Raw genomic sequence first — 26,984 nt, forward strand, 5'->3', positions numbered from 1 at the left:
GTCTTTCGCCCATTCTGCCAGCCGGTACCCTCGGCGGCGTACCTGACCCAGTGGGGCTGGATGATGCAGTGCTCGACTCGGGCATATTATATCCTCTTAAGTTCTCAAAGATGAAAGTTGTCCCACCAAGTATTATCCAACGCAGGCAACGAGATCAATCTCGGCCGTCAGGGCGACGGGTCTTCATGGACCAGGTGGCGATAAGGATGGACGATGGCCGATACTAGGTTTTTCGACAGGTTTCGACCAAGAAGATTGATATTTAGGAAGGACAATCCCTATGCAATCTCAGGCTCAACCTCAATGACGTTGACGCCTTTTGCCGAAGATTGCATCCAATAGTGAGAGGATGATGCTTATCATGGGGCCAAGATGTCGTTGGGCAAGGATGAGGTCTCGTGACTATGTTCTCAGACACCAAAATCGTATTATTGCTGCCGGCAGCTGCAAATAGGTTTGTCAAGTGAATCAAGCAGAGTGTCCTGCATGAAGAAAATTGAAAGAAGGAGAAGAGGAGTCCGTGTTGTAGCGTGATGTTTGGCACTGTTATCTTAGGCGGTGAGGAAGGTGGCGACTGGCAAACCCCGGCCCGATCTGCCCGGATTGCGTTTGGGAGCCTCATACTCCGCTATACCGGTCTATCCTATGGTGGTTTACACGCTATTGTGAGCTGGTTAGCCTAAAACCACAGCTTCTTATTAGTGAAGTAGGGATGACAGGCACCTTATCTCTGGCAGTTCTTTCGCATATAGCCGCCTCCCCTTGCATGACATCGGCATAGGTACAATGCCACACAGGCCCTTGTGCAGCCTAGTCTCAGATTGAAATCAGATTCAATGTAAAATTGAGCGGTAAGTAAGGTATTGTGAGACAATAATGTGCATCAAGTCTGAGGTATAGGTCAGAAAATCTTGGATTACTTAACAAGTACGGAGTCAAGCAAGCTGAACAATATGCAAAAAGACAAAATCCTCACTTATTATTATCGCAATACTCAAACTATATTCTGAAGGATTCATACAAGAAGGAGAAATAGAAACAATGACAAGTAAAGCCTACAGGGAACAAGGCAGCATGAATTCGACAGTCAGAGCCAGTCCCCATTAGGTGTACCTCGGGATCACAATCAGAACGCCGCCGCAGCAAATTTTAGAAAAGCAGGCAATAGATAGACACAAGAATGAAAGGAAATTCGTAGGCGTGTCATTAAGGCGCCAATTTTGTGGTATGACAGTGATATGGAGGTGGATTGGGGATAGAAACAACTTGAAGGGAGGGTGGGGTGATTAGGGGGAGAAAGAGAGCAAAAGGAAGATAAGAGATTAAACGCATTGTTTTGCATTGCTTCTAGTTTTCGTGGTTCGCAGCTTCATCCACAAGTTCCGCCGAACTACCAGCAAAGGATGGCTCATCCGGGCTGGCTTCATGGATGTTGTCATGTGCGCGATGTTGCGCTACATAACCCATACTAGAAGGCCGTTCACCTCGTCGACTACCCTGACCCGTGCCATGACTAGACGCTATTGACCTTGACCTGGAAGTGGAGGTCATTGATAGACCCCGTTCCCGAGAAGGTGAGCTACTATCACTGAAGGGTAACCGGGCGGTAGGGGAGAGCTGAAGGTGGTTTCCAGAGTGGACGGATCGTCTGTCTGGGCCAGGCTGCTGTTCTTCGGAGATGGTCTCGGTGACGACCGGGAGTGATGTTGAGGGTCCATCTCCTTCCTCAGCCGGTGCTTGGGTATGGCGAGATCCCTGTCGACTGGGTAATTCAATGCCACCACCAACGGATGTGTTGAGCTGGGGTAGAACCGGCGGGAGTGTTCCACTTAGTCGCTTAGATTCATGTTCGCCATCCAGATCTTCATAGGGAACATCGCCTGTAGACACATTGCGGGAGTGACCAGCACTGGGAGCCTCCGGATCGTCTTGATAATGCTCGTTATAGTCACCACCAGGCGGGAACATGCCAGGCGGGGGTGCTCGAGCACTTCGAACCACCTCGAATCCCTTGGCGCTATCCTTGGTCTTTCCTTGGAATAAGCCTCGGAACCAGCCTGTCGCAGATGAGACCGGTCCTGTGGGGTCAGCTGGGCCGGTTTTCAACTTTCGCGTGCCGGTATGTGAGAGTGGGGGACCCCGGACTCCGTAGTAGAAATCGACCTCACGGACGGCATAGTCTTTTCGTGATTGCCGTTGGTCGTCCAATTCCAAATCATCCTTCCCTGTCGGTAGATATGCCGGCACGGGTGTTGCACGGCCGGACATCGGGGCATCTCCGATTTCATCGTCAGTATGGGCTGCTCGGCGGAGTGATCTTGACAAGAAACGTTTCGAGGGACTCTTGCTCGGGGCCTTGCCCTTCTCAAATGACACAGTGCCTTGAGGTCCTTTTCGTCCAGGACGAGGCGGTCGGTAATAAGGATCACGAGGATTCAGCCCTGTCATGGTACCGCTGCTGGGGGAACTGGGGAAACCAGGTCCAGGGTAAGCTGTTGATGTAGGTGTTGGGAATCCTCCACTCGCAGCGCGACTGTGCGTGCCTCCTTGGGAGCTGGCATAATCAAAGTAAGCACTGGCTCGGCCATCACTGCCTGTGGCGCGGTTCAAAAGGAGAGCAGAACTGCCGGATAGACTGCGAGGACGGGATCCATCGAATTGGGCAGACAGACGGTCGTCACCGTGTCCAAGCATAGCGGCCTCTGAGCCCATACTTTGTCGCGCAAGATCCCGACGTGGAGTACGTCTGGAAAGTTGACGCATGCCGAAGACTTTCGCAAGACCACCACGAGTGGCTCCACCAGCACCAGCAAGTCGAGCTAGAACCTCAATCAACGTCTGCATGGCATTGAGGAAGAATCCGAAAATCAGAACCATAGCATGGAGCACTAGGATCAGATATCCAATCCAGCCTCGGGCGGCCTCTGAGACTGAGAGCGAAGGAACAAACACCACGCTGAGAATGACAGTCAAGAAGCGCACTATGGAGAAGAGACAATGATAGAGGTTCATGTGAGTGGGACCAGAGAAAGGGCGGAAGGCGAGCAAGGTAAGTACAGAAACGACTTCGCAAATCGCCAGCATTACTACCTGTGCAATACCGGAGGGCTGCAAAGCACCCACCGCGACACCTCGAGCAATATTCAAAACAATCGCAACGGCGGCAAAGGCAGCGGCATCATCGCAATAGGTGTTGTAGAGAGGGCCGTACAAAAGTACAGTAGGCAGGTCGTCGAAAAGGTGTGATTTAGGACGTGTGGAGACGATGACTCGGATGAACCAAAGGGAGAAGCAGACGAGTACTACAATCACCAGAGCCGCCAGAGCAACACTGTAAGCGGGGGATTGACCAGCTATGACCAGCTGGAAGAAGGAAAGGGAAACAATAGGGAGGAGAAGGTAGTTGAAGACCATGCGGATAATGTTGCCCAAGGTAAACGGCAAATTTCTGGCGCGCAAATCTTGATCGGTGTTGTTTGCCAATTCACGGCGAAGCCATCGAAGTCCAAAGGCGATCTGAACCAGTAACGTGACGCAGACCAAGATGACCAAAGTCCAGATGATCATGCCCGGCCAGATGTCCTGGGATGATTGCATTCCGACCAGCTGGTTCATTCGGTCCAGGCCGTATGTTCCGTTGACGGCATAGACTCCATCGACAACCGGATTCCGTCCACCGGGGTTGACGAAACTTTGGTTAAACATGAGAGTCGACCACGCGCCTTGGCTGACCGCAGGCTGGTAGAAACCCGGGTAGTCCAACGAAAGCGCACCTGTCAACACCACGTATTGAAGGTACTGCAGACAATCTGCAAACCCGGGTGTGACCAAACGGAGAACATCCTCGTCGCGGCCGTAGTTACTTGTCCATCTAAACAAATCTGTCGTACCCCAAGGGCTGTAAATGGCAGCAGTGATCGTGGCGACTCCCACCAGCAGCAGTATGACCAGAGGCACGTAGGCGATTGCATTTCTCAAAGGCGCATTAAAGTCAGGCGTGACTTTCACCGTCAAGCAGGCCAGCTCAATCGCGGAGGCGTCACCGGAACGAAGCTTGAACGAGGGGTTAATTGTTCCGAAACGGTATGTCGAAAGCATATCATGCTGAACCGAGAATGCGTGCAAGGTGGACAGATCGCTCCTGCAAATGAATATTAGAACAATGTTACGGCCTGGTCGATCGATCATAGCTTACATATTGTAGTCGAAGACGGGACCCATCGGCAGGGTACCTTGTGTGAGGGAGTCGCGAAATCGTGAAGCATTATTAAAAGGCGAAAAACTTAGTACGTTGAACGCCGTCAACAAGGTGGTGTACTTGTAATTCGTCGTGCTCAAGTCCACGATCTTCCCATCCGTCCAGTTCGGATTTGTCCAGTCCGCAGAGTCCATCGCGGGATAATCCGCCGTTCGCGACATGGTACCCGACACATTTCCGTAGACCGTCACGCTGAGTGGGTGTAGAGAATTGGTGAGGTTGAATACGACGGAGACGTTGGTGGGGACGAATTGGAGCTGAAGAGGGTCCGACTCGAGGATTGTTTTCGACAGACAGTTGTCAAAATCCAGCAGGACTGCGGCGGCGTGGGAAGCGAAGAAAATAAGACCGAGCATCATCATCCACCACGAGCTCCACGCTTGTCGGCGTTTGGACGTATCGCGCCAGGGCCGACCTTGCGAAACGTGTAATGCCTGTCGCGGGCAGTCGTGTGTCCGTTGAGCGGAGACTGGGAATCCATCCCGTTCAATCTCCGCGTAGTACATGTCCGCTTCGGGCATCCGGGATGACCTCCTCGGGGAGGTCAACCCCCTGTGTAGATGATCGAATCCACGTTGTGTTGACAATGGGTCGGGGGTGTGTCGGAGGTCGTCCGCATGCACCCCGGGGAGATGTCGAAACGAAGGGATCAGGTACAATGATGGGGGGTACGCCTCCAGAATGAGACACCCGTGAGGAATGACAAAAATCAGTTGGAAGGTGAGAAGGTGAGAAAAGTGATGCTGCGCCTTGTTTGGTCTGGCCGGGGTGGAGATGGCTGACTACTCGGTATGCCCAGGGCCTCCAGGGCTAAATATAGTTGACTTGTTTCCTCTTTGCTTCATGTAGCGGGTTTCTGCTAACTTATGTATTATATGTTCTCCTATCTCGATTGCTCCCTGCCAACTGGGTCATCCCTTTTCCATATTCCATATTTCATATTCCAGTGTCCACGATTGTCTGTCAGAAATAGTGACCGGCCTTGCCTGATCGGCACTAGACTCTGCACCGTTACGTGTACTTTTCTACTCTCTCGACGACTTTCTGTTTGCCTAATTCCAGTTCTGATTTGCGTTACTCGCTATCTGCCGAATTAATGGGCATTTTGGAGGTGCCCGTGGTGTGTCCCTGGTGGGTGGGAATCAGTCTCAGTTCCCCGTAGATTGTCTCACTTGATCCAGCGGCCACACAAAATGCCATCCGTCACGTCAATATCGGATAAGACAAATCGGTGATGCCGTGAAACCCAGTGGACGGGGAGTTCTCCCGTAGCATTGGCGTTGTTTCGGGGATGTGAAAGCCACAGAGACTTTTCCATCGGAGAGCAACAAACCCGTTTGGGCAGATTGGCTTCGGGGATGGGGTCGATGCCTACAGCCACATTTTCAGGGTCCAATGCCCTGCGCCCTATGCACGGTAGAGCGGGTTCGCGGTAATAGTCTCGGTTTGATGGTGAGACAAGCGTGGTGGCTTGGCCTTGCTCGTATATGGACTGGAATAGCCTCTTGGCTGGATGATTCAAGTCATCCGTAGGAGTCTCATGGAAATGCATAGAAATTGAATTCCAGAGATGCAATGCAGTCATGCTATCCCCAACAGAAATGAACCTTGACAGTGGACGGAGTAAATAGCGAACATAGCGTAACTAAGCAGATCTCTCGGAAAATGTCTGAGTTGCCCGATCTGCTGTCCATTGAGACACAGTCCCAAGTGCATGGCAAGTCAGAATCTTGCGTCTCTTCCTAAGGGTTCAAATGTTGTGTTCCTCATTTATTCCTCCTCTTTCCATCAAGAATCGATCCTCCCTGTTCCTTCCTCGAATCACAGTTCTTTCTACCAATCAGATTAGACAAGCTTCCCATGGCCAAGTTTCCATCATGACTTGCAAGAGCAGATTGAGGAGCATGAAATAACTGAGCCGACCTCACAGGTACTCAATAGATCCCCCAGCACCGTTGACTGCTCGACAGTCCTGTGTGGATAGTCCATCTTGTGTTGAGCGGGCCTCAGCAACTCATTCCGGTCAAAAGTCCAAGCCTTTCAATAACTATCTAGGACGCATCTCATCTCCGTTGAATCCAAGACACCCTATCCCATGCCCAGCTGCGAACACAACATGTGCCCGCCGAAAACGCCATGCCTCTGAGCATGTCCGAACTCGAGATCTAGTTCGACGATCTGCTGTCTCCCATGGATGGACCCTACGGATACAAAGACAGCATTGTTGCCTTATCGGTGGAGCATACTTTTGAAAGGGATCAATGAGAATGATCACCGCAGAAATCATGAGATGGAATAGGAAACGAGGCAAGTTGCGGGCCGTCTTAGCGATACACCGCTTCAACGGTTGTTGAAGGACATGATCAGGGTGAAATGCGGTGACCACTAGTCAAAGGCATTCATTCCCCTTTGGCAGGACAGTGCATGCCTGATAAATGGTTGGAAGGTCCACCCCTGCCAGAATTCCAAGATCGTTGTGGCCGAGGCTTCAAGCTGGCACCGGAGCGGTCTATGTCCAATGTTTCGTCCACGATTGTACCGAAGTGGGAACGAGAGCGACACGCGACAGCTAGAATATGATATCCTCTCTCGCTGTTTTGGACATAGTACGATGATGGTTATATACTTTTGGTACCCCACTGTCGGTTCGCTATAGGGAGCCCCGTGCTTGGTTCATTCCCAGTGACCGGCAATAAGACACGGATTTAAGGGTTTGAGAAATGGGTCAAATGGGACTTGTATTTGACAGAATGTTTGGCTGTTTCAAAAGACTTGACTTTTTCCTCCCCAGACAGCGCACACCATCAGAATTCAGAACTGAATCCGAAATGGAACCCCCTCCGCATAATATTACCGGTAGCGCAGACCAGACTTTACTCGCGCACTCAAATCTATCATCGGCAGACAATTGGCAAGGGCTGATGGACGCTAAGGAACGCCGGAAAAGACAGAATCGCATAAATCAACGAAGTCATCGTATGTATATTTTTGCCATCAGTGAATTTCCATGATCCTCTTCTTCAAGTTCTAATTTTCATTCGCATCAAGGTGAAACAAGAAAAAGAACGCAGCTTGGAAATGGACAGTCAACGAGACCAACGAGACCAAGTAGTCTTCGTTCCTTCCCTCAAACTAATCAACCCGAGTCATTAGCTCTCATGGAGCAGCCTCTCAATGCTCCTCAGCAAGGGTCAAATGAGCCATCTTCAGAACTAGACTCCCTTGATACAGCCACGGGTTCCCTATTCTGTTATCGACCATCGCCTTCTGACCACCCACCTTCATCCTGCCCAGACCGTTCGTCGTCCTCGGTCATGACGACCCTCTGGTTCAACATGCCATGCAACCTAAAGCGAACAGCATTAATAGAGCTACTGGCCACCTTTTATAACAGCTATACCATGAACTGTCCTATGTCCAGCCACCTCCTCACCGTGACAAAAATGAACGTTCATCGGGCCTTCGTGTGCAACATGCTTTCCCTTGGGATTACATGGGAATGGATGGAAGAGGACTCTACATCGCCACTCAATGTGGTAGGGCCAAACAAAGACCTCGGTCTTCTCCCGAATAGTCTGTTGCCAACATCTCTTCAACGAAGTAGTGTGCACCATACTTGGATTGATTTATTTCCTTGTCCCCGTATGCGAGATAATTTACTTCGGGCTGGCAATGAGTGGGATGATGAAGAGCTTTGTACAGATATTATGGGTTTCTGGGATAACAATGGAGCAGATTCTCACGGGCTGATCGTTTGGGGTGAGCCTTCTAATCCTCAGAACTGGGAAGTTCAGCCAGGTTTCTTGAAGAAATGGGGATGGATTCTTCGGGGCTGTGACGAGATAATCAAATCCACAAATCAGTGGAGAGCAAAGCGAGGGGAACGACCGTTGTTCTCGGCATCATTTCTGATTTCCTCTTAAAAGATGAAATGTTTCTTCTTTGGCTATTGACCTATAAAAGATAGTTACGGTACATGAACCCATTCAATGCCAATATTTCCGGACAGGATTTTGAATATACTGCCATGCCTCTTCAAGCGCTTGTAGAACGTCATCGGGAAGAGTATCTTTCTCAATATCTGCTAGGTTATTCTCCAGTTGAACAACGCTGCTTGCTCCGATAATGAGAGCATCGCCATGTGAACTATTGAGCTGGGAATGGTGCACCAGCCAGCGAAAAGCACATTCAGGAACAGAGAGATCGTGCTTCTCGGCAGCCTTCTGGATGATATTAAGGGCTTCAAAGGTAGTTTTGTCCCAGTAACGAGCATTCATGGTCGCACTCTGCTTGTTGTTAGGATCATATCGTGATCCAGCTTCAAATGAGGTTGTATCGTATTGGTAGCGACCGGTCAATACACCCCCGGCTAACGGCTGGAAGGCATACAAAGCAATGCCGTAGTTCCTCAAACATGGAAGAAGCTCGGCTTCGATCGCACGATGCACCGGGTTATAGATGCCTTGGTAGACAGAGGGACGGATCCATCCGTGGCGATCGCAGATCTCACATACTTGCGCAACTTCCCAGGACATGAAATTGCTCAGTCCGAGACGTTTGAACTTGCCTTCACCGTGCAGTCTATTCACTTCGCACAAAGTGACCTCCAGGGGCGTCTTTCGATCAGGTGCGTGAAGATACCACAGGTCGACTTGGTCGCATTGAAGAGCTTCCAGGCTAGCGGTCAACGCTCGTCGCAGATCCTCTGGACTGAAAGTGTAATTCTCCGTGTCCCCCATGATCTTTCCGGCGGAGGGATAAATTTTGGTCTGCATCTTTAGTCCTCTCTCCTGCCAGGAACTGTTTCCGAGGAAAGTCTCGGATGTCCCTTGCGCATATATGCGGGAAGTATCAACCTCGCGATGACCATGTTGCTGAAACTTGTCCAGGACATCCTTAACTTCTTTCGGTGTCGTTTGTCGACATCCCGGCAATCCTATCCATTGATCAGTGAGAGTTTGGTCTGGTAGACTGTGAAGGATCGAACTGACCAGCTTGACCAATGGTCATTGCGCCAAATACAATTTTGAGGTCCGACGATTTGCTAGCCATGATGAAGGTCCAGAGCGATAGAAATGGACAATGAAGAAGCGGTTGAGAAAGTCAGCGCAATGTTCAAATTTTTGGAACCCGAAACCTCAACTCTTGGTCTTTTATATCCTTCCTGTACGCAAGAAATCAATACAGCAAGCTCTTTGAGAGGTCGTAGTTCCGGCCTTAACTCCGTTAAACACGTACAAGCGTTACAAGCGGTTCCACTTCTTGTCAGCCAGATCGCCACTTTATATTAGGCTCATGATATTTCAGCCAGTGAGAGTGTTTAGTTTAACCTTAACCCCGAGATTCAGAACCCAAATGTCCCAGTCCAAAGTCCCTGTGCAAAGAATTTATTAACAAGCTTCATCCGCTGTTGGTCGGGAATTTGCCAATCTCTTCTTCCAAGCTTCCAAGGTTATAACTTCAAGTTAACATAACATCAACAATGCCCAATTCACCCATCCCCCTCCCAAAGCCCCGTCGCGTCGTGACTGGCCATAACAACGAAGGTCTCGCAACCGTTCGACACGACTCATACCTCAACATCCAGCCCTACGGCGATGGTACCAACTTGACTCCCTTCTGGTACACTACCGAACAACCGGCAGATGTGAGCAGGAGTCAAGACAAATCCCTCCTGACTCCAAGCGGTCTACCAACTGGTTCGGGCTTTACTGCCTATGATCTCCCGCCTCAGTCCGAGGGACTTTTCCATCGCTCTATTACTCTCGACTATGTCATCGTTGTCAAAGGGAGTGTGGTTCTTGGTCTTGATGATGGGTCTAGAGTCACGTTGAATGAGGGGGATGTGGTGGTGCAACAGGCGACGATGCATAGTTGGAATAATGTCTCTACGGAGTGGGCTCGTGTGTATGGCATTATGGTCCCGGCACAGGCTCCTACTATTAATGGGAAGGAGTTGGAGACTGTTTGGCCTCTTTAATGTCGCTTCTGTCTTTCTGTTTTTATTTTTATTTTTATTTTTCCTGATATTTGACCGGTCGGTTCAGGAAGGAGGGGGACCAATGCAATGTAGGGTTAGCCCCCAGGTACGCAAAGTTATAGAGTATTCCCCTTCAAAAATTGGTCTTTGAGCGTGAATATACCACAATTATGACATATATATATGAGTTACCATACTCCCTTGTCAGTGTCTTATCACAAATCCCTCATGTTTATATAGCTGGCTTTTGCAACCGTCAAGGGTATAGCACTTCTATTAAATGCGTTCGGGTGACGGCGACAATATGCCCACATTGTCCATATCACTTTCCTCGGCGGCAATGGCTAGTGACTGTTGGGGCCCGCCGGGTACTACCACTGGAGGGGACTTAGGGCCGTGTTCGCGATTACTTTGCTATGCTAGTGTGCCCCAATCCCACAGAGGAATATGTCCGCCTGGCCAGAAAAGATTCAAGTCTACAGATGAAGTCGGCAAGTTGTCCGTCCGAGTTTGGCTTATGATTCTACATAGTACAAAGCATACAATTAGGAGACCACTGCATTAGGTGTATTCATTCATGTCTTCTAAAAGTGCAAATGCGTAACAAATCATAAAACCAATCAGATGTACAACAAGACCGGTGAAATCGTACTGTAGAGCTAATATCATGAACATCTCCATCAGGTAACGTGCTCCTTTTCCTCCTCCTTGGGAATTCTGACCCAGATCAAGGTGATCAATGCCGCGACCACTTCACACGCAAGGGCAAACCACCAAATGGCGTGGATGCCCGTGAGGCCGATATTGCCATCCGGCCCTTGATCGACTTTGGTGCCGATGGCATCGGCGACGGCTGTCATCACGGCCGAGCTCAGGTTTTGCATGGTCACTAGCAAGCTACCAGCGCTGCCTTGGTAAGAGCGAGGGACATTGCTGGTGATGTAAATTGATGCTGCGGCAAAGGAGAGATCGGGACCAAAAGTGACGAGTGCCACGCCTGGGAAGGAGAGGGGCCAGTAGGAGGTGTTGGGGGTTTGTGGGAGGAAGAAGGCAGGTCCTGTAGCAAAGGCGATCATGGCGGCGAGGTAGATGTAATGGCCGGGAACGATGTGGAGAGTTCGACTGACAACCCAGGTCGCTAATACTCCGACAATGGCATTGGGTAAAAGGTAAAGTGCGACGGTGAGTGGGCTATTCTGTTGAATTCGAAGCCAGAATTGAACTGCGTAGAATTGCCAGCCACCCTGGAAGCCTCCGTATCCGATGAAGTAGGCTATCATCAACGGGGTGAATCCTTTAATCTTCCATAGGCCATTAGGGATAAGCGGTCGCTTTACCCAGCGCTCGATGAAGAAAAACGCAATCACTAGAAGCACCCCAACGATGACCAAAGCGTAGGTATATGGAATCCACTGAACCACAGAGCCCTGGGTAAGACCAAAGAGGACCAAGATACAGCCAGTGGCAACAAAGGCTGCTCCAATGAAGTCGAACTCGCGAATAGTCGGCACATCGCCGCCGACAACGTCAGCGACCGGAAGAAGCGAGGGCATGGCGTACCAGGCGGCTACCAGGCACAGTGCGCAGATGATAGCGTTCGAGCCGAAGATCCAATTCAGATGGGATTTCAGTGCGCCGCCCTGAATACCGCCCAACCAGAAACCAAAGGGGGCTGTCGCTGACATCGCCGAAAATACTCGATTTTTGCGCAGGCCAGGATTATATACCCTGCCGAGGACACTCATCGACCCGGAGACCAGAACACCCACGGCCAGTCCTTGCATTGCACGCACAATGTAGAAGAGGATTGCTCTACTCGGTGTCACAGAAAAAACGCCGACGATATTCCAAATAGTCAGCCAGGCAAACGCTCCAATCATCAGCGTCCGTGGAGGGCTGAGGTCGTTCAAGGAGCCAGATACTATCACCGACAGACTGAGGGGTAGCGTGAATGAGCCGAGAAGCCAGGGAAGCTCGCTGTTGCTGATCCCAAGCGCGCGTTTGCACTCCTCCTGGTTAACGGTGATATCGCCCAGGAAGAAGGAATACAACAACAGACCGGCAGAACAGACCAGAATGAAGATCACCTCTGCTGTGAAACTGCCCAGCTCCGGGGGAATTCCTTGAGACTTAAAAGCTGGACTACCGGCTTCTTCATCCAGATCAGGCATTCGTGTTGGCGAGGGATACCTGGCCGAGCGGCGGGTTCCAGTACGCTCCATGCGAGAGGGCGCCTTTTCCAATACATCGTGCGAGTCTCCATTCTGATGCTGATTGATGGAGAGAGTTCGCGAGAGATGCTCGAGAGCTTCTCCCATGTGCGAGTCACGGCGACTCCTTGCCGTTGGCAGTTTTTGTAATTCTGCGACAGTCTCCGACCTCTCTAACTGAGAGGAAGTTCTTGTCTCATGGCTGATGGCTGGTGTTAATACCGAGTCTGGAGTTCCCACTTCTTCCTCCTCCACTTCGTAGCTTTTTTTGTGGTCTGGTTGTGCCATCTTCTCTCACGGTGGGATTTGAAGGTCGTTAGCCACTCTCAAATTGAAATCACACACAAAAACAGACATCTTCTAAAAAAAAAAAAATTCGTCGAAGAATTGTTAAACGAGTGGAGCCGGGAACGTCACTAGCAGCGACTTTAAGCAAATTATCGACTCTTCACAGTGGAAGTCGGAAACCAGAATCCTTGATGAGTAAGCGCATCAAGTTCACCTTCACCTTGACCATGATCTTCTTTTCAGATCAGAGAAGTGCACATCTTCTCCCTTCGTGCAGTTTCCAAGATCTCTCATCAACTGAGAAAGCATCTGCATCAAAGCCAGTGTCTTCTCTGGTGAATCTGGCTAAAGCGTTGCTTGCGCTAAGCTCATGATAGCCGCTAGTCCACACAAATAGCTTTGTCGATCTAAAGTTCATTTCTTCGGCAGCGGAACTTTACTTTACTTTGTTATCTATATAATCCAATTATTTATAACAAGCAATGCGATCACCGCACTGGTTTCTCCGGTGCCCAAACTATTTTCTATGGTACTTCTGCTTTTTGCCATTACTTGCTTGACTTAAGAAAGCATCTTCCTTCCTTCGTCTTCCTGTTGGACCACATCGGAATTATTCTGCACATATGGGTTACATCCGTACCGTATCGGTCTTTAGAGAATACAGTACTGCTAGGAGTAATAGGAAACCAACATTTTGAATATCATTTGATTGGCTGGTACGAAATTCACTTGACAAAAGCATATGAAGGTAGAACTCATTGCGAAAACAGCTGTACTCTACCGGAGGTCGATAGCGTATTTATTGTAGTTTTATCATTAGATCGCAAGTTAGATGTATCACCATAGGGACTTCGAAGCAAATAATCAAGGAATTTGTTCTTCAAGATTGCATAGCGGCGAATAGAGGATTTAGTAACATTGGGAGGAATGAAGCGGTAGGCTCGACGAATTGAGCAATCTACTTGCCGGCTTTGAGGCAATTAGTTTTCTTTGCTTGCTGGTACTAAATGCCAAATGCTCCAAGCATCTTTAACCTGATTGGTTATATTAAGCTGTCAGGCCGGCCCGGTGAACCATCTCATCACATTCTCTTCATGTACAACTCAGCCTAACAGTCTTCCAGTCTTACTTGCAGCAACGTAGTATTTATGACCTGTGATTTAGTCTTCTCAGGGTGGCTGCATGATCGACATGTAGGCATGTCTTGGCTGGTGACTGATCGACAACCAACAAAGAAATCAGTTGAACCTATCAGCGTATACACGATTCCAGATCAAGGTATTGGACTTTTAGCCTGTCACAATGTATGTTGCTGCCTAGTATTGACCCAGTAGGGTTCCTCTGAATAATACTTTCTTTTTTTCCCCGCTCAAGTTGACCCTAACATCGATATGAGTTCCTGCCTGGCTGCACTATATCAGCCAACTTTCTCACTTCAGTCACTTCCCCACGGTCCCTCTCTCACTCGAGTCACTTCTCCACCATCCTTTCTTCTCTCACTTCCATTCCAATTCAATCATCAACTAACACCAGTACCGTTCCAACATGGACCACCTCCGTGATTCACTGCTGAGTTCTCTGCCTAGAGATACCCCTTCTACCGCGATGGCCGACTACGCTCGCCGAGATCAGGAAGGCACACGCCAGTCTGTCGCTAGGGGTGAATTCAAAGAGGTTCGCGAGATGGCCTTCGACAATCGCACCTGGGTCGTGACCAGCCGATACTGCGATATTGGAGCTGGCGTCGACTCACTTGAAGTCCACATTCATTCCCTGTGGCATATGTACTACGAGCTTGGCCGAAGCATCTCCTCCGAGTCGCCTGAACATGAGGGAATAGTTCTTGATATCCTCCGCATTCAAGGAATGGGGCCGTTGACCAGACCTACACGAGGAAACCATGGCATTGACATCGCGAGAACCGTCGATGGTACACTGTGGACCGATCTCCCCTTCTTGGTCGGCGACATGACCGACTTCTGGGTCAAGCACGGTGCTTCTATGTCGGGAACACACCGTCTCAACTTTGCTACATTCCTGGCTAAACTTGCATCTACTCGTGTCGCGAAGGATCGGCTGTGTCAGGTCGCTCTTTTGATCTTCCGTGCGCTCTTTGAAACTCCACGAGTCCTTCGTTCTGGGGAAGAGTCTGACGAGGAAGACCTCAACCGAGGTACCAAGCAGCTTGAGGTCTTTCATCTGTTGCCAGCCGCTATTGCCTGGCTGAAGCTAGCCAGTAACAACCTCCTTTTGCTATCCGACGTGTATTGGAACGACTGTCCTAGCCATCTGAGCAAGGGTGGTGAGGATTTCCTTGAATCGGAGCTCGGACAGCGATCACCTGCTGGGTTCTCGCCATGGCGATATATGTTCTGGCTGAAGCGACTTCATGAAATTCAAGACCAGGCCAAGGAAGCCAATGAGAAAGCCCTGGAAGAGCTTGCCGATAATGGAATCCAGTACATGGTCAACACAATCAAGCAAAAGAACTCGGAGGTTCTCAGGGCTTACAAGAATGGTGGCGATTTCTTGCATCAGGACAAACATCTTTCATGCCTGAAGCCCCTTGCACTCGTTGAAGAGCCAGAGTCGTAAATCCTTGGGGCAAGGTTCGAAAAAGACTCATGTCATGTAGACCGTCTCCATTTCTCTCTGTGTCTCTTGGCTTCTTGAGTCTCCAAATTGAATATGAACCTCTCTGTTTCTTACCGTCAACGTTTAATCAAATCAACGTTGTATGCGCTCTCTGTCTTTTAGCGCAAATCATTTGCAAAATTAAATGCCTTTCATATTCAAATTCTACGATACATCTATCTAGATGTCCTTTAATCATGCCTCTACGCAGTTAGACTTGGGCGCACGCAAAGACCATCTACCTAAATAGCTAACTGTAAGTCCACGATGTAATACCAAGAATATGGTGTATTTCTGAGATCATTGCCTTCTCCAGATAGGAAGTATCCCCAACTAGGGACACGTAATAGTGGCGATTCTAGATGGGGGCGATTCAGCGCTGGCTATCCAACACGCATGAAAGTCAGCTTCTTCTGTCCTATACCGTCACATGAGCTTTCTCACCTCCAAGGTGCCCGAGGCTGCGATTTCATTTGCCAATCACATTCAGCCAGCAGAAAACATAAAGGAGAAATAGAGCCATTGGACAACCGCCCGGGGGCCATTTGACGCCGATGTCCCGAAGTCAGGTCCCCTACTGTAGGTAAAGTTCATGTACGTAGTAAACCATAAGTACCACGCGTGGCCCCGTGCTAGGCGTCTGGGCAAAAAGGGATAACGCTAGGGAGATCACTGGGGTTTGAGTGTATCCACCACTCCGTCTGTACCTGCTTCGTCTTACTGTGAAATCACCTGTCTATCTCCACTCAATGAATTCCGATGTTATATACTATACTAAGCTTAGAACTAGTTCTAATAATAATGACTGTCAATTTTGACCTTTTCATCTCATAGGCCTCTGAGGACGGAATTTATCATTCAACCACTGAGATTATTTCAGCCTTGGACGAAAAGAACTAACTCTGGGTCGGGCCGGTCCACTACAGACTTGGCGCATGAACCTGGCGCCTGAACAGAATTGATCGCCGGATGAATCGCCGATCAACGGTTGTCGGTTCCAAAGGCTGAATTTCACTAAATGAACTATTATTCCAGAGCCGACTGCTATTTGACGAAAAAAAGAAACGAGAAGCCCAATTCATAATTTGGTTTTGGGTACCCTTCAAAAACTCCAGGTAAGATTTCGGAGCTATCTATATACGGAGCATTGCGGACTCAAATTCGTGCATGTACAACCCACGAGACTCTCAATTTCTGTCAGCGTCGGACAAGCCTACGGATTCTTTACTCTACCCTCTTGTTTTATTTACGTACAGTGAAACTAGGTCTCGCATCCTTTTACACTACATGGAGAAGCCTGCAGTGTTACATCGCATAACTGCCCCAGTTCGTCGAATTTTGGCCCCTGCCTTGCAGCAGGCCACAAGGCTTTGTATGCAGGGCTTTGAGGCTTACCGTTGGGGCAGATCAGCATGACCCTGAACATAGCCAATGATACCCTTGCCGGTTCTATACTCCAAGAACGACCAACATACCACATTCGGGGATCTGACAATCATTCCTCCTTGCAATATCACCGCGGATGTGCAGTAAGGCCACCCAGCACTTCAATATGGTAGTATTGGGTCGGCTGCCTTGATCCTTCTGCGTGGGCATCACATCCCAATGTGGTACAGTTACTAACAGATCAAGAAATCTACCTCGATGATCATGCTCACTATCACGTTGAGTTCTTCCGGTATGAGGCATATCCTTGATGAGATAGCTTGGATGATCCTTCGACTGCAGCAGCGTTCCTGATGACTGCATCAAAGTAGAGGATGGTATTTGTCAAATATCACAGGAAGAACCCAGCAGTGTCTCTATAAGACAGCTCCATCGCCCTCCCATTTTGAAAGTATCAATCTCATCACCACTTCAATCACCACTACTATACCGCAATCTTCTACAAGGCTCATCATTCACCATGCAAATCACCAACATTGCCATTGTCCTCTTCGCCGCCATGGGCGCCGTAGCTACACCCATCGCAGCCGAGTCGGACGGTCTTGATGCCCGAGACACACAGCTGAGCAAATACGGAGGAGTAAGTTCTTCATATCAGCTGTCTATACAGAGATAAATTAACCTCTCTGAACCACTTCACAGGAATGCAGCTTGCAACACAACACGTGCACTTACAAGAAGGGTGGAAAGGACCATGTTGTCAATTGCCCCACGGCTACCAACAAGAAGGTGAGCCCCGATTCGATTTCCGGCCAGTTGATCTGTTCTAACCATCTGATTCTTGATATATAGTGCAAGACTGATCGCCACCACTGTGAATACGATGACCACCACAAGACCGTCGACTGCCAGACCCCAGTTTGAACCAATTATACGTCCATGAACAGAATCTGTGACTGTTCTTGCTATCCCCGGCTCAGTATTGGTCTGAGATGGCTCGTGTCTCTCAGTGCCCATAGTCTTGCGTCTATGATGGCTTTGAACAAGTAGTGGATTTTGTCGGGACCGGGATGATGGTTTCGTACATTCCCGGGGTTTCTTTTTGATTACTGTTCTTTTTATCACCACACTCGTTCAGTATCTAGCTAGCTCTACTTTAATCAACATTTTGCCCATTGATTGCGAATCCTATTGAGTAGTATTGCTAGTAAAAGTGGCATTTCTGACAATTTCTGAGGTCCAGGATAGTATCTGGTATACACAGAGCAAAAAAGAACCGTTGACAAAATAGCACCCATTTGTCGACCAGATTTTAACTAAAAGGAATGATACTGAGCCCTCGTTAAATGAGAAAAGTATAAAACAACGGCTGGTATGCCAGGGCAGGTTTCAGAGGCACTTCAAGTTGGTGTACAGGACTTTCACAATTTTCCCGTGCAGCTCAGCCTGGCAGGTGGATTATCGATGCCATTCCCATTCATAAGTCTTTGCTGACAGAAGGCTGGTGTAGTATACTTTTCTCACTCATGTATGCTCAGTAAAATAATTTATGGCTTGGATGCCCGGGGGAGGTTTTCAACGGATGGTGCAGGAATGGGGCCGTGTCTTGACAACGCTGGCTGAACGACCTTATGCATTCACTCTGCGCATCTGTCCAGGTCGATTTCTCACTATCTTCAAGTCTCTTACCGTCTTTGATATTTCAAAGCGTATTGGAATTGATGGCAAAGAGGTCGATTTGCCCGCTGGATTCCTACCTGGCATTATCAGTCACCCTATCCCATTCCAGGTCAATATCAGACCGCGAACTGAGCATTGTGAGATGTTGATAGATACAATTAAGACAGAGGATCCGTGGATGAAGGGAGACTCAGACATCTTTGACGCGATCGGTCCTGGGCATTTTTGAAGGATTATCCCCCGGGACTCCTCGGTCAAGTTCTCCCAGAATGATAGCATGACAGATTTTACATAAGATATGTCATAAGACCAGTAGTTAAATATCAGAGTCTACGCTGACTCGAGGATTCAGCGTTCAGTTTATTTTCTATTACAATGCCATCAATATTGCATAAGTTTGATTATACTCTATCTCACTCACCCAACTAAAAATCCAGAGACAAGCGTAATCCCACAGCTGGATAGGGAAGTTACGCACTATCGGTCGCTCTTCTTCGGTCTAATTAAGCTAGGTATACGAGGCCTACCAATTACGCAAATCACGATATGAAAAAGATCTCCCTTATAGCTCGTGTGAATCTTTAGGGATTACGTGCACTTATCGCTTAGGGAAAGCAAATCATTATAGGTCTCTCACTGTTTAAAAGCAGTAGAAGACTTTTAGCTTATCTTACCATGAAAATGAAGTCTCACTTAGTATAAGGTTTAGCATATCAAACCGAATAGAGGGAAAGTTAGAGCTTCGCGAGGGTCAAAATTTTAATAGCGCCAATATACTCCTATATAAGGATACGATCGCTACTATGTTGAAATCTAGCTAGTTTCGCCCATTTTCCCTTGACACGAATTTGGCCTCTTAAGCGCCGATTTCTACAGCATCTAGCGAGCTTCGACACCGACCACTTTCTTTCAAGGCCCTCCATAAGCCTTGGGAGGAAGTGACATATTAGCCACGCTGAATTTGAGAGCCATGAAACAGCTTTTAAACACCTAAATCGGCGGCAGCTAGCATGAAATGACCTATGTACGTCAGAGGCTTGTCGGCGCTACACTTTGTAAACGCCTTTAAATAGCCATGGAATGTGTGGCTAAAAATGGCCGGCTTGGCGGGAGTAGGTTGTGGGGAATGTGAAGCAAGACACACAATGCAAGATCGGGATTTGTGAATTATTCTCTCTCAGGTTCAGTGCTGGAGGCCATTCCTGTCAGAAGCAGGGCATTCTCATCACCCCAGGAACAGAACCAGGTGGCTTAGTCTGACCCAAGGATAGCAATTTCAGTTCCAAGGAAAGAGCGATATTGGGTCTTTGATTTCCATAGGCTGATGTCTCAGAATGATTCAAATAGTAATTTGATGTCTTGAAACTTTTACCCGATATTCACCATCCTTCTCAATGTCTACCTGGGTATCCTGGATATGTTGGGGTTATATTGGCAAAGCTTGTAGAATGTGTCTCAGGTGGTGTAAATAGGGATGAAGTTAACACATACTTCGGAAGTCGGGTGGGTAAGTAAGCAGACATGAACTTGGACGTCAAGTCTGACAGATTGATGCGGGGTGGTCCGAACCTACAATCCTTACATATTTCTCTCGGACTTCCTCATGGTAATGGCAGGTCTGCCGATGTGCGTGATGGCACGATGATGACGGTGTAGACGTTGACTCATGGTGGACATGCAGATGGCGGTGTCGACCATTGCAGATGCATTTACAGTTTACTCACAGCCCCAATGCATATTGTTTACAGCTTTCATAGAGTGTGTACTCCGTAGTCCATTCACAATCCATGTATGCATGGATATCCGAGTACAGCGAATGGGAGGCGCGCAGGAGGACAGGGATCCGGCATGCCGCTTGGAAACGTCCCTGGCAACGGTAAGACCAAAGGGGCAAGCCGCTGAACTGGACATTTGATCAAATGCCAGATTGAGAGGCTGGGATATCTTAGCGCTGAGCCACGAGGTGTCAGGGTTAGGATGAGGCGCCACAGGGAGCTAGAAGATAAGGGCGTCCGAGTGCACTCGTGAGCATCCGTTGGGAGTTGCCTGTCCCCGTCAGGCCCAAGTCAGGTTCTCAAGTTATCCAGTGTCTGGATACGCGTCAGAATGGGAATGCATCGTGTCTCATAGGAAGATCACAGCGTCCAAAGCGAAAGACCTCGTCAGCGACCCGCCGCCCCTCTTGTCGTCGCCCGATTGGGACTAGCGCAGTTTCACTATGAGACGAGCGGGTTGTCTGTGCTGGACGAGATCTTTAATTAGAGGTTGGTTTCAGAGGAAAAGGTGATGGGAGAGGGGACCGGATAGGGTTATATTTATATTCCAGTCCGCAAAGTGTCGCCCGTAGCTGCTTGAGTCGTGTTATTAATATGAAGTACCCCCCAGGTACTTCGTCCACCGCAGCTCCACAGCGGCAATCCTGGTACCTGCGGAGTACTTGTATCGCATCCCCCCCTGATACAGACATTCCTCTGGTCTACGGGCTGCTGGTCCAGCTTCATTGTCAACTTCCCTTGTGCCAATCTCCCCCGAGGTGAGTACGAACTACGCTATTTGCTCAACTCTTCACATCCTACCTTATCGTCTACCCTGGACTGTCACCTATTACCCCCCCGTTCCCCACACCGGTTGACTTGGACTAATTTTATTTTGTCTCAGTGTCGCTTTCCCAGGGAAAACTCACCCCTCTTTTCTCTAGTAAACACTTTAAACGCTTGGTGAGCCCTTCAGGGCTTCATCTTCGCTTATCAGCCCCTGTCGATCCCTGTTCCGCCTGGGGAAGGGACTCCTTTTGACGAGGACTGGTCTCCTTGTCTGTGCTTAGATCGTGCGATGTGGACTGGATCTACTCAGTACCTAGTTTCTCGATATGCCTCCCGATGACCCATTCTCGTTTCTGCCCGAGCAGCCTCGGCCCCAGCCTCAGTCCAAGTCCACAAAGTCGCTATGGAGGGAGAAATTGTTCTCCAAGTCCAAGAACAAGGGTGCGTCGCATCAGGAGATCGCAGACTTCCTAGGCTCGGCTAGGGGAGCGCCTGCACCAGAACCGGCTCCAGTTCCAGCACCGCCAACGATTAACCCGCGATACCATGCGCCAAATGAGGCTCGCGCTTCTCCGTCTAATGATGTCTCCGTCCCTGCGAAGCCAGCCCCACCCCCTCCTCGTGACAACTATGCCGCCTTTGACTTCTCACAACAGTCGACGCAACAACAACAACTACCACCGCCAACAAAGCCCCGAAAAGGCAAGGGACTCCGGGTGGAATTCTCAAATAAAACTCCAGCCGTAATCGGGGAAGGGGGCGATGAGTCGGAGACTCCCACAATTGAGATCTCACGTGCGCGCCAGAGATCACTCAGCAGCAGTGCGCTGTGTGGAAATGAGCCCGAGACCGAACCCGAACCCTCAGAATCACGATCCAATTTGCCCGCGCTTCGAGTGGACACATCGCTGGGCGATGGCAGCGCGCGACCTCGGCGAACGGCCACGAGGCGGGACCCCCGTGGGGACCCCAGCTGGAAGCCACCCCTCATGCATAACGTCCAGGATGCTGATTTCTTAGCCACACTGCCTTCGAGTGCAAACGGCTCGCGGTTATCATTCCGGGGCGATTCCGAGGAAGCTTCGTTTGCGCAACGCGTTCGCGACAAGATGTCGGAGGAGGAAGGCCGTGCATTGCACCGTGCGTATGATGATGATACGCCTTCTCCTGGGGCAGATTATGAAGACCTACCCACTCCTCCTAGTCCTCCCAGTCCAGAACCGCCGCTGAAGGAGGATCATGTGTCGGAATCTGGTTATGATCCAGCCCCATTGTCGGTTACATCGTCTGCGCCGTCGGTCTCTCTATCGATGCAGTCAATTGTACACTCCATTCGCAATCCTCCAAGCCCTGTCGCCTATCGCAAACCAGAAAGTCTCAGTCCTGTTGATTCTCGCATGCCCCCGAGTCTTACACCAGGTAGCCCCGGCAAGGTTTCGCCAACACGCGCTAACCCACCACCCCCGGAATTGCCTCCCTCAAACCCCGCGTCACCTCCCAGTCGCGAAGAACAAGAACCACCGCGCAATCCCCAACAGCCCAAGTTCTCTTTGCGCAATGTCGCCAATCAGGTCAATGAAACCGCATTTGCTGAATTCAAAGAGTATAATGCGAGATATGAAAGTCTTATTCAATTGGCAGCGGAGAGTGTCAAGCCGCTAGTCGAAACATCTCTAACAGAATGGGTCCGGGCTGCGATTTGGTGGTTCTTGCGAGGAAAGACACGATTGGAAGCGTATGCTCGCTCCCGTTCAACGGCGCCGCCCAGTCTTGCTCGACAAGCCGTGATCGATCTCGGAAAGGCATTATGGATTAATGAACACATCGTTCCCAGTCACAGTGAACTAGCTAAATACGGGCCTATGAGCGTTGACGCTCTACTTGCAGTCACAAGCACTACTGGCGACAAAGTTCTGGCCGATCTTCTCAGTTTACACCAAGTTCTTTCTAACCACCTTCGGTCGCTTTCCATGTCTATCAAGCGAAACAACATCCTTGCAGCGGTTGTTTCAGACGATGGGTCTCCTACTCAATTGGACACCACTATCTGGTTACGATATCCTTTCTACGCTCCTGATGTCTCTGCAGTTTTGTCTGGCGCAGCAACAAGATCGATGTTGGCAGACAGTGCCAGCAAGACGCCAAGCCTGGTTCATATGATGCCTCTCAGCGACACAAGCCGTTACTTCAGCTACGGTAATCTGTTTGTGCAAGTCTGCGTAAGCTCCAATGACGACGATGGGCAACAGCAATATGCGATGCCCTGTGTATTGACCATCGTTCGCGAACGCGCAGACTGGTACGTTTGCGCGGCGATCACTAGTCAAAGTCAGCTTGTCAACATCCTGATTCAATCTGATCGCAAGCAAGGACCCACATGGGAGGATGTGGACTGGCAAGTCCGGTCCAATTCTATGAGTGTCAAACTTCCTCGAGGATTCGAGTTGGATGTTATGTTCAAAGAAGAAGATTTCAAAGCACTGTGGAACATTGTTAAATATACCCAAAAGTCGGAAGCCAGTCTACATCCCGAGGCTGGTGAGACTGTTGTCTTTGAGAATACTGTCAAGATGTTCCAGTACATGGACCCGGGTACTCCCCGGGCATTCCCTCCTGATCCCTTCGAAAGGTGTCGGGTCCGTCTGTTTGAGCGGTCTGTGACTGTGACAGAAGGCACTGGGACTCGCAATGCGCACCGGGGCTTCCGTCTTGTTGTCTTGACTAGTCCCAAGGTGAAGACTTTGAGCAGCATTCGTCATATCCTGGGTCACGGCTCCCCAATCGTGTTTGGTCTTTTGCGTGGAGAGGACGGTGCGCCTGCTCTTCTTCTGAAGGTCACTGAAGATGGCCGCCAGAGATCCATGTTGATGACTTTCCACGAGGTGGAGGAGCGTACCAGTATTCACTCTGTTCTACTCGGCATGGTTCCGACGGAAACCGAGCTTAAATCACCCGACATACCTATCTCCTCTTACTGCATTGAGCAACCAGCAGACCCTGTCACTGGCCAGCCTCCCGTGAAATATGTGCAATTCCCCGCTGGGAGTGTGTCGGTCATTGATCAAGAACATGAATACGTTGAGCACGGTTATGGACCTACAATTCTATCGGAACATTTGAGGGCTTTCGTCGCTACCGAATGGGGCTCTGTTACAGACCGTATCAACTTAGGTGGGTGTTTTCTCTTCGCGGTTACTATTTAATCAATACTAACTCCGTCTAGGTCCTGGTGAATTGAAGATCGGCCTGGATGTTAATCGTCAGAATAGCATGAGCTTATTCCGCTCAGCGCAGCAGGACTTGACTCTCTCGCTCGCGGATAATCTGATCCGCCCTGAGATGTCAGCGCAATTAACGAGCTTCTTGGAGAAGATTACTGTGAAGCCGATGGTTCGCCGATTTGAGTTCCCCACGATGCAAGGTATGTTTTTTTTTTCTCATCTGGATTGGTAAACGCCATACTAATCAATCCTACAGATCTTCATGCATTTGAGCAAGCTGTCACTGGCTTCCAGGTTCTCTACGATGGGTATGTTACATGACTCTGATATTCGCATATTTGCTAACTTGCCCAGAATGGCAACATCCTTTACCATTTCCCGCCGGCGAATGGTCGTTCCCATTTACAAGAAGTGGGAAGCACCCCTGGCTCGAATCCAGATTATTCGACAAGAGAAAGTCGTTCAATTGCTTGTCTTCTTCGCTGATTTCCAACACGGCAGCTGCATGAACTTTGTTCTGAAAGGCACTGATCTCATGGAGTCGTTCACCCGGTCTGGCAAATTTGGCATTCGCCTTGTAGATGCCAAATTCGCACTTCCTAGGAAGGACGAGGATCCCTCTTCCAACTTTGTCTGTCTGGACATGCCCGAGTATCCTATCGAACACGACGATCTTGCCATTTCGTTCGATACAGACGCTGGTGAGTCCACCCTCCCCCAAGTTGCCAAACATATACTAACAACTCAGCCCGCGCCTCCTTCCGAGCTGCTCTGCCAGGATCAGTGCGAGAGCCCTCCCGCATGGGCTCCATCCGCCGTTAATCTCCCACGTGACTGCTTACGTGTTCCCCCTCATTTCCCCCACATCCTACATGTTTTCCCCGTTGGTGTATCATAACCTTCTCTGTGCATACAATTCAAGAACATAGCATATCATGCATACTAGCGAGTCCATTGGCGCTTCCACGCGTTCCCTACACGCTGACGATGCCTTCAACGTCGTCACAGATGTTGCCCCTCCAATTCACCTCTCCACCACATTCCGTTACTCAGATGATCCCAACCAATTAGTTCCTTACGCTGATCTCTCCGTATGCCTGTCTTCCATAAAACTCCCCTGGGAACATCCATATCCTAACCCCACGTAGGCAACCAGCAGCCCAACAACCCACGTTTACTCCCGCGCCACAGCCCCCAACCCCTCCCGCCTGGAAGCCATCCTCTCCTCGCTCATCCACGCCGAATCAATCACCTACTCCTCCGGCCTCTCAGCCCTTCATGCAGCCCTCACCCTCCTCAACCCCCGCCACATCTCCGTCGGCGATGGCTACCACGGCTGCCACGGTGTCATCGCCCTCTTCACTCGCCTCACAGGCCTCAAGAAACTAGAACTAGACTGTCCCCCCGACGCCCTGGAAAAAGGCGACGTCATTCTCCTCGAAACCCCTGTTAACCCTTACGGCACCGCTTTCGATATCGCCCACTATGCCGAGAAGGCCCATCAGCGCGGCGCCATCCTCATCGTTGATTCGACCTTTGCCCCGCCCGGCTTGCAGGATCCTTTCCTCCACGGTGCCGATATCGTCATGCACTCCGGCACCAAGTACTTTGGTGGCCATAGCGATATGCTCTGCGGTGTCCTTGCTACCAAGAACGCAGACTGGGCCAGCCAGCTGAAGACCGATCGCGTCTTCCTTGGTAGTGTCATGGGTAATCTGGAGAGTTGGCTTGGGGTGCGCTCGCTGCGCACGCTGGAAGTCCGTCTGCAGCGCCAGAGTGACAATGCTACGCGTTTGGTGGCTTGGTTGGATTCTTGCTTGCGGGTTCGCGACCCCGAGGCTAAGAGTGATGCGGCTGTTGTGCAGGCCGTTCTCAAGCAGATCTTCCATGCTAGCGTGCAGAAGGTTGAGGGCGATTGGTTGGAGAAGCAGATGCCGAATGGCTTTGGGCCCGTTTTTGCTATTGTTATGACTGAGGAGCGCTTTGCTAAGGAGTTGCCGGCCAAGTTGGGCCTGTTTCAACATGCTACGAGTCTTGGGGGTGTTGAGACGCTTATTGAGTGGAGGACTATGTCCGATGCTACTGTTGATCGGAAGTTATTGAGGGTTAGTATTGGATTGGAGAACTGGGAGGATTTGAAGAATGATTTGGCTAGAGCCTTTAGAGAGTTGATTCAATAGATCGGAGGTTTATCCTCTGCCGTTTGTACATATCTTATACTCAGGCGCGGAATTTACCCCGCATTGACCCTTTTATTGGCCGCTTCGATTCTTTCTCTCACCTCACTTCTCAACTTGAACTCTTCCTTCCAGACTGTCGTTGCTCTTGCGCCCAGTTATCATGTCCACCTTTACAATTCACTACTTCGCAACTGCTTCCCAATATACAGCGAAAAACACAGAATCCCTCGCTGCACCACTCCCCCTCCCAGATCTTTTCAGTCAACTTGAAAAGCACTATCCTGGAATTGCGGACAAGATTCTGTCCAGCTGTGGTGTCAGCCTCAATGGCGAATATGTCGATGTGAAGGAAGATGTCGACGTGGTGATTACGCCTGGAGCCGAGGTTGCCATTATTCCGCCAGTGAGCTCGGGATGAGTCTTACCAGAGGGTGTCTTTGATTGTATATATCGAATGGGGTTTTAATCGACTGGTCTCACGCCTTTTGCTGGTAACAGTGGATTCGATGTGAAATGATGAGCTTGGTTTTACATGTAATTGAGTATTAGGGCGGACGCTATGTATATAAAGCAGACAAAAGAAATGAAATGAATGTCAACGGCT

General features: G+C 49.7%; 10 protein-coding genes across 10 annotated transcripts; 7 read left to right on the plus strand and 3 right to left on the minus strand.

The window, feature by feature from the left end:
* Positions 1–1,347: 1,347 nt before the first annotated feature.
* Positions 1,348–4,779, minus strand: N7511_007390 (uncharacterized protein; the record flags this gene model as incomplete). Its single annotated transcript, XM_057129767.1, has 2 exons — positions 1,348–4,141; positions 4,196–4,779. 2 exons carry the CDS (start codon positions 4,777–4,779, stop codon positions 1,348–1,350), a joined length of 3,378 nt encoding a protein of 1,125 aa, XP_056982835.1.
* Positions 4,780–8,244: 3,465 nt separating this feature from the next.
* On the minus strand, positions 8,245–9,310 carry N7511_007391 (aldo/keto reductase family protein; the record flags this gene model as incomplete). Its single annotated transcript, XM_057129768.1, has 2 exons — positions 8,245–9,194; positions 9,250–9,310. 2 exons carry the CDS (start codon positions 9,308–9,310, stop codon positions 8,245–8,247), a joined length of 1,011 nt encoding a protein of 336 aa, XP_056982836.1.
* Positions 9,311–9,740: 430 nt separating this feature from the next.
* Positions 9,741–10,238, plus strand: N7511_007392 (cupin domain-containing protein; the record flags this gene model as incomplete). Its single annotated transcript, XM_057129769.1, has 1 exon — positions 9,741–10,238. One exon carries the CDS (start codon positions 9,741–9,743, stop codon positions 10,236–10,238), a length of 498 nt encoding a protein of 165 aa, XP_056982837.1.
* Positions 10,239–10,918: 680 nt separating this feature from the next.
* Positions 10,919–12,736, minus strand: N7511_007393 (uncharacterized protein; the record flags this gene model as incomplete). The annotated part of the gene is made up of 1 exon (XM_057129770.1): positions 10,919–12,736. The coding sequence occupies one exon, from the start codon at positions 12,734–12,736 to the stop codon at positions 10,919–10,921; it is 1,818 nt and encodes a 605-aa protein (XP_056982838.1).
* Positions 12,737–14,281: 1,545 nt separating this feature from the next.
* Positions 14,282–15,331, plus strand: N7511_007394 (DUF3632 domain-containing protein; the record flags this gene model as incomplete). The annotated part of the gene is made up of 1 exon (XM_057129771.1): positions 14,282–15,331. One exon carries the CDS (start codon positions 14,282–14,284, stop codon positions 15,329–15,331), a length of 1,050 nt encoding a protein of 349 aa, XP_056982839.1.
* A 1,945-nt stretch (positions 15,332–17,276) lies between these two features.
* On the plus strand, positions 17,277–17,680 carry N7511_007395 (uncharacterized protein; the record flags this gene model as incomplete). Its single annotated transcript, XM_057129772.1, has 3 exons — positions 17,277–17,396; positions 17,459–17,545; positions 17,609–17,680. 3 exons carry the CDS (start codon positions 17,277–17,279, stop codon positions 17,678–17,680), a joined length of 279 nt encoding a protein of 92 aa, XP_056982840.1.
* A 625-nt stretch (positions 17,681–18,305) lies between these two features.
* On the plus strand, positions 18,306–18,665 carry N7511_007396 (Cytochrome P450 E-class group I; the record flags this gene model as incomplete). The annotated part of the gene is made up of 1 exon (XM_057129773.1): positions 18,306–18,665. One exon carries the CDS (start codon positions 18,306–18,308, stop codon positions 18,663–18,665), a length of 360 nt encoding a protein of 119 aa, XP_056982841.1.
* A 2,640-nt stretch (positions 18,666–21,305) lies between these two features.
* N7511_007397 (uncharacterized protein) lies at positions 21,306–25,022 on the plus strand (the record flags this gene model as incomplete). The annotated part of the gene is made up of 5 exons (XM_057129774.1): positions 21,306–24,150; positions 24,203–24,400; positions 24,457–24,508; positions 24,555–24,901; positions 24,949–25,022. The coding sequence occupies 5 exons, from the start codon at positions 21,306–21,308 to the stop codon at positions 25,020–25,022; spliced, it is 3,516 nt and encodes a 1,171-aa protein (XP_056982842.1).
* Positions 25,023–25,135: 113 nt separating this feature from the next.
* On the plus strand, positions 25,136–26,380 carry N7511_007398 (cystathionine gamma-synthase; the record flags this gene model as incomplete). The annotated part of the gene is made up of 2 exons (XM_057129775.1): positions 25,136–25,291; positions 25,349–26,380. 2 exons carry the CDS (start codon positions 25,136–25,138, stop codon positions 26,378–26,380), a joined length of 1,188 nt encoding a protein of 395 aa, XP_056982843.1.
* A 160-nt stretch (positions 26,381–26,540) lies between these two features.
* Positions 26,541–26,798, plus strand: N7511_007399 (MoaD/ThiS family protein; the record flags this gene model as incomplete). Its single annotated transcript, XM_057129776.1, has 1 exon — positions 26,541–26,798. The coding sequence occupies one exon, from the start codon at positions 26,541–26,543 to the stop codon at positions 26,796–26,798; it is 258 nt and encodes an 85-aa protein (XP_056982844.1).
* Positions 26,799–26,984: the final 186 nt, after the last annotated feature.

The sequence above is a fragment of the Penicillium nucicola genome, assembly GCF_028828085.1.
Source record: "Penicillium nucicola strain IBT 29836 chromosome Unknown utg000007l, whole genome shotgun sequence".
Lineage (NCBI taxonomy): Eukaryota > Fungi > Ascomycota > Eurotiomycetes > Eurotiales > Aspergillaceae > Penicillium > Penicillium nucicola.